The sequence below is a fragment of the Protomyctophum parallelum genome (genome assembly GCF_964188405.1).
Source record: "Protomyctophum parallelum genome assembly, chromosome: 2".
In the NCBI taxonomy this organism is placed as follows: Eukaryota; Metazoa; Chordata; class Actinopteri; order Myctophiformes; family Myctophidae; genus Protomyctophum; species Protomyctophum parallelum.
This window is the reverse complement of record NC_139699.1, coordinates 4,478,863-4,488,862: the sequence shown is the minus strand read 5'-3', so window position 1 is coordinate 4,488,862 and position 10,000 is coordinate 4,478,863. Positions and strand designations below refer to the sequence as shown.

Sequence of the window (10,000 nt, the reverse complement as noted above, 5' to 3'; positions counted from 1 at the left end):
CACACCGTACCGCAACTCCAGGTAAACTACCGTCATGCTCACACCGTACCGCAACTCCAGGTAAACTACCGTCATGCTCACACCGTACCGCAACTCCAGGTAAACTACCGTCACGCTCACACCGTACCGCAACTCCAGGTAAACTACCGTCATGCTCACACCGTACCGCAACTCCAGGTAAACTACCGTCATGCTCACACCGTACCGCAACTCCAGGTAAACTACCGTCACGCTCACACCGTACCGCAACTCCAGGTAAACTACCGTCATGCTCACACCGTACCGCAACTCCAGGTAAACTACCGTCACGCTCACACCGTACCGCAACTCCAGGTAAACTACCGTCATGCTCACACCGTACCGCAACTCCAGGTAAACTACCGTCATGTTCACACCGTACCGCAACTCCAGGTAAACTACCGTCATGCTCACACCGTACCGCAACTCCAGGTAAACTACCGTCATGCTCACACCGTACCGCAACTCCAGGTAAACTACCGTCATGCTCACACCGTACCGCAACTCCAGGTAAACTACCGTCATGCTCACACCGTACCGCAACTCCAGGTAAACTACCGTCACGCTCACACCGTACCGCAACTCCAGGTAAACTACCGTCATGTTCACACCGTACCGCAACTCCAGGTAAACTACCGTCATGCTCACACCGTACCGCAACTCCAGGTAAACTACCGTCACGCTCACACCGTACCGCAACTCCAGGTAAACTACCGTCATGTTCACACCGTACCGCAACTCCAGGTAAACTACCGTCATGCTCACACCGTACCGCAACTCCAGGTAAACTACCGTCATGCTCACACCGCACCGCAACTCCAGGTAAACTACCGTCATGCTCACACCGTACCGCAACTCCAGGTAAACTACCGTCATGCTCACACTGTACCGCAACTCCAGGTAAACTACCGTCATGCTCACACCGTACCGCAACTCCAGGTAAACTACCGTCATGCTCACACCGTACCGCAACTCCAGGTAAACTACCGTCACGCTCACACTGTACCGCAACTCCAGGTAAACTACCGTCATGCTCACACTGTACCGCAACTCCAGGTAAACTACCGTCATGCTCACACCGTACCGCAACTCCAGGTAAACTACCGTCATGCTCACACTGTACCGCAACTCCAGGTAAACTACCGTCATGCTCACACCGTACCGCAACTCCAGGTAAACTACCGTCATGCTCACACCGTACCGCAACTCCAGGTAAACTACCGTCACGCTCACACCGTACCGCAACTCCAGGTAAACTACCGTCATGCTCACACCGTACCGCAACTCCAGGTAAACTACCGTCATGTTCACACCGTACCGCAACTCCAGGTAAACTACCGTCATGCTCACACCGTACCGCAACTCCAGGTAAACTACCGTCATGCTCACACCGTACCGCAACTCCAGGTAAACTACCGTCATGCTCACACCGTACCGCAACTCCAGGTAAACTACCGTCATGCTCACACCGTACCGCAACTCCAGGTAAACTACCGTCACGCTCACACCGTACCGCAACTCCAGGTAAACTACCGTCATGTTCACACCGTACCGCAACTCCAGGTAAACTACCGTCATGCTCACACCGTACCGCAACTCCAGGTAAACTACCGTCACGCTCACACCGTACCGCAACTCCAGGTAAACTACCGTCATGCTCACACCGTACCGCAACTCTAGGTAAACTACCGTCACGCTCACACCATACCGCTACTCTAGTCAAATCAGCCATTACAGATGCCAAAATACGAATTCGCCCAATCTATGCAAAGCACCTTTGGATAAAGGCGCTAAATAAATGTGTCATTTACCATTTATTTATCATTTTGTGTGTGTGTTTTCAGAACGTGTGTGAACGGTTCTCCAGTCACCAGCGCTCAACAGCTTCATCATGGAGACAGAATCCTGTGGGGAAACAACCATTTTTTCAGGTACATCTCTGTTCAATACAGATGTTTTAACTACACACTGGGATGGAATTCATCTATTTTTGTCTCCACCAGGCCGAAGGCATGGGGGGAGAGTATGTTTTGCACTCCGTCCGTCCGTGTGTCCGTGAGCAGCTAATCTCGGCCACCGTTAACCCGGTCGATGCCAGATTTTGCACACACACTCCCTGGATGCCAACGATGAACCTCTGCCCCAAACTTTCCAGAACGGCCTGTTATAGCGCCACCAGGAGGCCGCTTTGTGCAAAACAAGTTTTTGCACAGTACACCTACAGATTTTGTCCAAACATCACGCAAATTGGTACACAGTCTCTCTAGAGCCATTCAACGAAACCGGTCTTTCAGATTTCTCAGACTCCATCCTGATTGGTTAAGATTGGCTTCCAAAGTTCACAGGAGTGCTCAGTTTCAAACAAAATGCTGCAAATCATGAACACATCGCGTGATTTCCGTCAAATTGTGCACGCACATTCCCACTAGGCCGAGGAAGAAATGCCACATGAACAATTTCAACTCGGCCTCAAGGTGGCGCTATAACTGGCCGAAAAGTGTTTTTACCTCTAACTGCACGGATCTGTGGATAACTTTGTATGCCAACTCCCTAGTTTACTTTTGTTGCCCTTTTATCCAACCACCAGATGAAGGCAAGCTGCAATGTCCTACATTCCTATCCTGGTGGAGACCTGTGCCCAGAAGGGCACTTTTTCTAGTTTATCATGAATAGAGCACCGACGTCTGACGTCAATATCGGTAATCCACATAGGGGGATTTTTAGATCATAGCCTCATATAAGAACTGCGTTTGAGAAATAAACAAATCATCCTGGCCGTTTCGCTAATGCTGCTGCTGAATTAGTTACATTTTCGCTAGAAACAGACTGTATCAAATATGAGTGACTGACTGTCGTAAACGATACAGAGACACCTCCCCGACAATTTCGCAGAGACAGTTTGTTTACTTTTGGACCACAATTCTTACAGGTATTCTTAAGAGGACCCCTAATGTTATTCTCCATTGAGAAAGTACTTCCGTGAACCAGGGGATGAGCGAGTGATGTCAGGACTTCGGTGCTCTAGAGTCAAACTTCATGTTGGCCAAGTCACACATGGGAGCTCCCACCACTACCTTCTACCTGTCATGTCCAACATCTTAACCACTGACTAAGCCAAAAATAATTCTCATGATTCAGAGGAGATATTAGACTTTTACGTCATCAGGCTGAGGTTGTGAGCCACTCACTCTCTCTCTCTCTCTGTCTGTCCAGGATCAACCTACCAAAGCGCCGTGGCCGTGGGGTGGAGGATGAGGAGGCAGAGGGTGGTCCGATGAAGAAGAGCTGCAGTAATGAGCAGCTGGACGGTGACGGGGACACGGCCAGCGAGGTGTCCAGTGAGGTCAGCTTCTCGTATGAGTTCGCTCAGACTGAGGTCATGATGAAAGCCCTCGGACACAACGGTGAGGACACGCTCACATACACCATATGGGTGGAGGGGTGGAGGGGTGGGTGGAGGGATGGAGGAATGGATGGAGGGGTGGATGGATGGAGGGGTGGAGGGATGGATGGATGGGTGGATGGATGGATGAGTTCGCTCAGACTGAGGTCATGATGAAAGCCCTCGGACACAACGGTGAGGACACGCTCAGATACATCATATGGGTGGAGGGGTGGAGGGGTGAATGGATGGAGGGGTGGAGGGGTGGATGGATGGAGGGATGGAGGGATGGATGGATGGAGGGATGGGTGGATGGATGGAGGGATGGAGGGATGGATGGATGGGTGGATGGAGGGATGGAGGGATGGGTGGATGGATGGAGGGATGGATGGAGGGGTGGATGGATGGAGGGGTGGATGGATGGAGGGGTGGATGGATGGAGGGGTGGATGGATGGAGGGGTGGAGGGATGGAGGGATGGAGGGATGGAGGGATGGAGGGGTGGATGGAGGGGTGGATGGAGGGATGGATGGGTGGATGGAGGGGTGGATGGGTGGAGGGGTGGATGGATGGAGGGATGGGTGGATGGAGGGAGGGGTGGATGGGTGGAGGGGTGGATGGATGGAGGGATGGAGGGATGGATGGGTGGATGGATGGAGGGGTGGATGGATGGATGGATGGAGGGGTGGATGGATGGAGGGGTGGATGGAGGGGTGGATGGATGGAGGGATGGATGGATGGAGGGATGGATGGATGGAGGGATGGATGGATGGAGGGGTGGATGGATGGAGGGGTGGATGGGTGGATGGGTGGATGGAGGGGTGGATGGATGGAGGGATGGGTGGATGGAGGGGTGGATGGAGGGAGGGGTGGATGGATGGATGGAGGGGTGGATGGAGGGGTGGATGGAGGGAGGGGTGGATGGATGGATGGAGGGGTGGATGGAGGGATGGATGGGTGGATGGATGGAGGGGTGGATGGATGGATGGATGGATGGAGGGGTGGATGGAGGGATGGATGGATGGATGGAGGGGTGGATGGAATGATGGATGGATGGATGGATGGATGGATGGAGGGGTGGATGGAGGGATGGATGGATGGATGGAGGGGTGGATGGGTGGATGGATGGATGGATGGAGGGGTGGATGGATGGATGGAGGGAGGGATGGAGGGATGGATGGGTGGATGGATGGATGGAGGGATGGATGGAGGGGTGGATGGATGGAGGGATGGATGGATGGATGGATGGATGGATAGAGGGATGGATGGGTGGATGGATGGAGGGGTGGATGGATGGAGGGGTGGATGGGTGGAGGGGTGGATGGATGGAGGGGTGGATGGATGGAGGGGTGGATGGATGGAGGGGTGGATGGATGGAGGGGTGGATGGGTGGATGGATGGGTGGATGGAGGGATGGAGGGATGGATGGAGGGGTGGATGGATGGAGGGGTGGATGGATGGATGGATGGGTGGATGGATGGAGGGGTGGATGGGTGGATGGAGGGATGGAGGGGTGGATGGATGGATGGATGGAGGGATGGATGGGTGGATGGATGGAGGGATGGAGGGGTGGATGGATGGAGGGGTGGATGGGTGGATGGATGGAGGGATGGAGGGGTGGATGGGTGGATGGAGGGATGGAGGGATGGATGGGTGGAGGGATGGAGGGATGGATGGATGGAGGGGTGGATGGATGGAGGGATGGATGGATGGAGGGATGGATGGAGGGGTGGATGGATGGATGGATGGAGGGGTGGATGGATGGATGGATGGATGGATGGAGGGATGGAGGGATGGATGGAGGGGTGGATGGATGGAGGGGTGGATGGGTGGATGGATGGAGGGATGGATGGAGGGATGGAGGGATGGATGGAGGGGTGGATGGATGGAGGGGTAGATGGATGGATGGATGGATGGAGGGATGGATGGAGGGGTGGATGGATGGAGGGGTGGATGGGTGGATGGAGGGATGGATGGGTGGATGGATGGAGGGATGAATGGATGGATGGAGGGATGGATGGGTGGATGGATGGATGGATGGATGGATGGGTGGATGGATGGAGGGATGAATGGATGGATGGAGGGATGGATGGGTGGATGGATGGAGGGATGGATGGATGGAGGGGTGGATGGATGGATGGATGGATGGAGGGGTGGATGGATGGGTGGATGGATGGAGGGATGGAGGGATGGATGGATGGATGGAGGGGTGGATGGATGGGTGGATGGATGGAGGGATGGATGGATGGGTGGATGGATGGAGGGATGGAGGGATGGATGGATGGATGGAGGGGTGGATGGATGGATGGATGGAGGGATGGATGGAGGGATGGATGGGTGGATGGAGGGATGGATGGGTGGAGGGATGGATGGATGGAGGGGTGGATGGATGGATGGATGGAGGGATGGATGGGTGGATGGATGGAGGGGTGGATGGGTGGATGGATGGAGGGATGGATGGGTGGAGGGATGGATGGATGGAGGGGTGGATGGATGGGTGGATGGATGGATGGAGGGATGGATGGAGGGATGGATGGGTGGATGGAGGGATGGAGGGATGGAGGGATGGATGGAGGGATGGATGGGTGGATGGATGGATGGAGGGATGGATGGGTGGATGGATGGAGGGGTGGATGGATGGAGGGGTGGATGGGTGGAGGGGTGGATGGAGGGGTGGATGGATGGATGGAGGGAAGGATGGAGGGGTGGATGGGTGGAGGGATGGAGGGGTGGATGGATGGAGGGGTGGATGGGTGGAGGGGTGGATGGAGGGGTGGATGGATGGATGGAGGGAAGGATGGAGGGGTGGATGGGTGGAGGGATGGATGGATGGGTGGAGGGGTGGATGGATGGAGGGGTGGATGAAGAAATAGATGGATGGATTGATAGAAACACAGATGAATGGGTAGATGACGGTTCAAAAGAAACGTGACCTGGATGGATTGATAGATGGAAACATGAAGACAGACAGATGGGTGGATGATAAAATAGAAACAGACAGACAGACAGACAGACAGACAGACAGACAGACAGACAGATGGGTGGATGATGAAATAGAAACAGACAGACAGACAGACAGACAGACAGACAGACAGACAGATGGGTGGATGATGAAATAGAAACAGACAGACAGACAGACAGACAGACAGACAGACAGACAGATGGTGGATGATAAAATAAACCCTGCCCCCCCCCCCCTCTCCCCGTTCAGATCCCATGCAGGCAGTGCTGCAGTCCCTGGAGCGGCAGCATGAGGAGGAGAAGCGCATGGCGCTGGAGCGACAGCGGCTCATGTACGAACAGGAGCTCCAGCAGCTCCGCAAGAAGCTGCAGCCTGGCGACCGCCAGTCCTTCTCCCAGAGCGCCACGGCGCCACCGCCAGGAGGCCAGCCTGCAGCCGGGCTGCAGCCTCAGTACCGCAGCCTGGAGAGACTGAGCAGTGGAGGCATGTCGCACTCGGCCAGCGCCCAGAGCAGACTGCGACAGTGGAGCGAGGAGAGGTCAGCACACTGTCTGTCTGTCTGTCTGTCTGGGGGTGGGACTTATGGGGAGCTCAGGACACTGTCCGTCAGGGGGTGGGACAGGCCCGGAGTGGAACTCCAAATCAGGCCGGGAGTTATACGCCCTGGCAGGCCACACCGCGCATAGCGCGCGCCGAAATTTTGGGGGCCTTTGGGGGACATTTTGGGGGCCTTTACAGTAATTTCACATGAGAAATGTGCCATCTGATGTTATTTATATTATTAACTTCTTCCCTCCATTAACACAAGACACACAATGTAGTTGTGCTGCAGCAACACTGCCTGAATTTAATTTAAATTGACTGTGGCTGGCCTGGCCTGAGCTTAGGAGAGATTTCTTTTTTGCTGGCCTGACCTGATGCAAAAAAAAAAAAAAAAACTTTTTTTTTTCTTTTTTTTTTTGACAGCCAGGCCACTAGGAGGCAGGCCATCGGGAATCGTCCCGGTGCTCCCGATGGCCAAACCGGGCCTGGGGTGGGAGGTCAGGGAGGATGGTGTCGGATTGGAAGGAAGGGTCTGGGGAGTTTTACGCAGCATAGATTCTTCCGTCGACTAAATCTATATGGCGAAAAATGTTCGTCGACTACCTTTTTTCACTGACAAACTAGCTAAACTTACTAGCTAAATATATTGACAATTTCGTCAACAAATTAAACTAGACTAAAATGTTGGGGTTTGGGACTACTATTAGTGGAGAAGAGTTCCAGTAGAACTAAGAGTCTTTTTTATGTTTGGTTGGGCTCGGGCGTTGTGCTCTGTATAATGCACGGCAGATCTACAAGCTCACGCGTCGCAGCGCAACAAAGCCTTGAATTCTGGCTGAGGATACTTAACTCCGCTGGTCATCACATTATTGGCTCAGTAATGCAACAAGCTAAAACATCTCCATGAATCCAAGGCTTCATGGGGTATGTAAGGTTTCTGGCCGAAGTACAACACTCGAGTCCAGCACTGACTTTGATTACAAAAATTTACATGACATGTTATTTTCCACACACCAAAATGATGATGAAGGAAATGAGAGTCTAGGGTTGGGGCAGTATGGTTTTTAACCCATTCTGACCTGAGATCAGATTCATACGAGGGTTTCCGCCGGACACACGCTGGTCTGATTAACCCATTCTGACCTGAGATCAGATTCTAAAAATGTCAGTCGTTCTTCGATTTTTCAAAAAATAGCAGACCTACAAGCTCATATCGCGCCACTCGGTGGCGCGATATGAGCTTGTAGATCTGCTATTTTTCAATAGCTAAAGCATGACATGATGCAGACACCAAAATGGGTGCCCGGTCAGAATGGGTTAATCTAGCACGGTAATAAATCACTGTTTACCAACGGTATGGCGGTATTGAACGATACCTAAAAAGTATAATACTAATGGTTATAATGATAATAATATAAGGGGCACGTGGCAGAGTAAGTGGCCTGCTGACTCCTCATGCATTGAAGGAAGCATGAGCTCAGTTTGGGCTCTCCCCAGGTTGGCAGAGGGAGAGTTAGCATCCAGGAGTCCATCCATGCAGTTTAGGCATTACATTACATTACATTACATTAGGATTACAGCTTAGGCAATTGGCACCGGGTGAAAAATTAAAAAGAAAATGCGGTATGGCGGCTATTGCACCCAGCCCTAAGAGTAACGCTCCACTTCTCTCCCTGTCACCTCTCTCTCTCCCCTGTCCCCTGTCCCCCTCTCCCCTCTCCCCTCTCTCTCTCCCCTCTCCCCCCTCTCTCTCCCCTGTCCCCTGTCCCCCTCTCCCCTCTCCCCTCTCTCTCTCCCCTCTCCCCTCTCTCTCTCCCCTGTCCCCTGTCCCCCTCTCCCCTCTCTCTCTCCCCTCTCCCCTCTCTCTCTCCCCTGTCACCTCTCTCTCTCCCCTGTCCCCCTCTCCCCTCTCTCTCTCCCCTGTCCCCCTCTCCCCTCTCTCTCTCCCCTGTCCCTCTCTCTCTCCCCTGTCACCTCTCTCTCTCCCCTGTCCCCTGTCCCCCTCTCCCCTCTCTCTCTCCCCTGTCCCTCTCTCTCTCCCTGTCACCTCTCTCTCTCCCCTCTCCCCTGTCTCTCTCCCCTGTCCCTCTGTCTCTCCCCTGTCCCTCTCTCTCTCCCCTGTCTCTCTCCCCTGTCTCTCTCCCCTGTCCCTCTCTCTCTCCCCTCTCCCCTGTCTCTCTCCCCTGTCCCTCTCTCTCTCCCCTCTCCCCTGTCTCTCTCCCCTGTCTCTCTCCCCTGTCCCTCTCTCTCTCCCCTCTCCCCTGTCTCTCTCCCCTGTCCCCTCTCCCCTCTCCCCTGTCCCTCTCTCTCTCCCCTGTCCCCCTCTCCCCTCTCCCCTGTCTCTCTCCCTGTCACCTCTCTCTCTCCCCTGTCTCTCTCCCCTCTCCCCTGTCTCTCTCCCCTGTCACCTCTCTCTCTCCCCTGTCCCCCTCTCCCCTCTCCCCTGTCCCTCTCTCTCTCCCCTGTCCCTCTCTCTCTCCCCTGCAGAGAGGTGGTTTTGACGAGGAGTCTGAGGAAGTTAAAAGAGCAGATTGTCCGTGCCAACCTGTTGGTTCAGGAAGCTGGCTTCATCGCAGAAGAGCTGGACAAACGCACCGAGTACAGAGTCACCCTGCAGATCCCTTCTGCCAACCTCAATGCCAATCGCAAGGTAAGGCACGCACACACACACGCACGCAGGCACGCGCACACACACACACACACACACACACCAAACAAACAATTGCCACCAAACTATTATATAGTAGATGTCCATGTATTTACAAATACTCTGTGACAGGGGTCTCAACGTTTTTCAGGCCAAGGACCCCTTAACAGAGACCTTTTCATATACATAAATAGCTTCATACACACGCTTGACAGCACTATCAATGTGTAGCGTTAAGTTGGATTAATATGAATGTGTGTTTTCAGTTATCCCCTTAAAACCTTATTGGTCTGTTCTTTGTTTCCTCTACCACCAAAAGTATAGGGATGCTCCATGATATTCCTCTTGGGTGTAGGTTTCCTCAGCTATTCAAGTGTGTGTGTGTGTGTGTGTGTGTGTGTGTGTGTGTGTGTGTGTGTGTGTGTGTGTGTGTGTGTGTGTGTGTGTGT

The 10,000-nt window shown here is 53.5% G+C and overlaps 1 protein-coding gene across 1 annotated transcript in view; it reads left to right on the top strand.

Moving 5' to 3' along the window:
* The window catches only part of LOC310854013 (kinesin-like protein KIF13B), a 138,665-nt gene that overhangs the window by 85,513 nt on the left and 43,152 nt on the right, over nt 1-10,000 (top strand). Inside the window, exons 16-19 of the mRNA XM_083758486.1 lie at nt 1,863-1,949; nt 3,232-3,422; nt 6,611-6,899; nt 9,392-9,554. Coding sequence (XP_083614612.1) covers nt 1,863-1,949; nt 3,232-3,422; nt 6,611-6,899; nt 9,392-9,554 — 730 coding nt within the window. The remainder of the gene's footprint in view (nt 1-1,862; nt 1,950-3,231; nt 3,423-6,610; nt 6,900-9,391; nt 9,555-10,000) is intronic.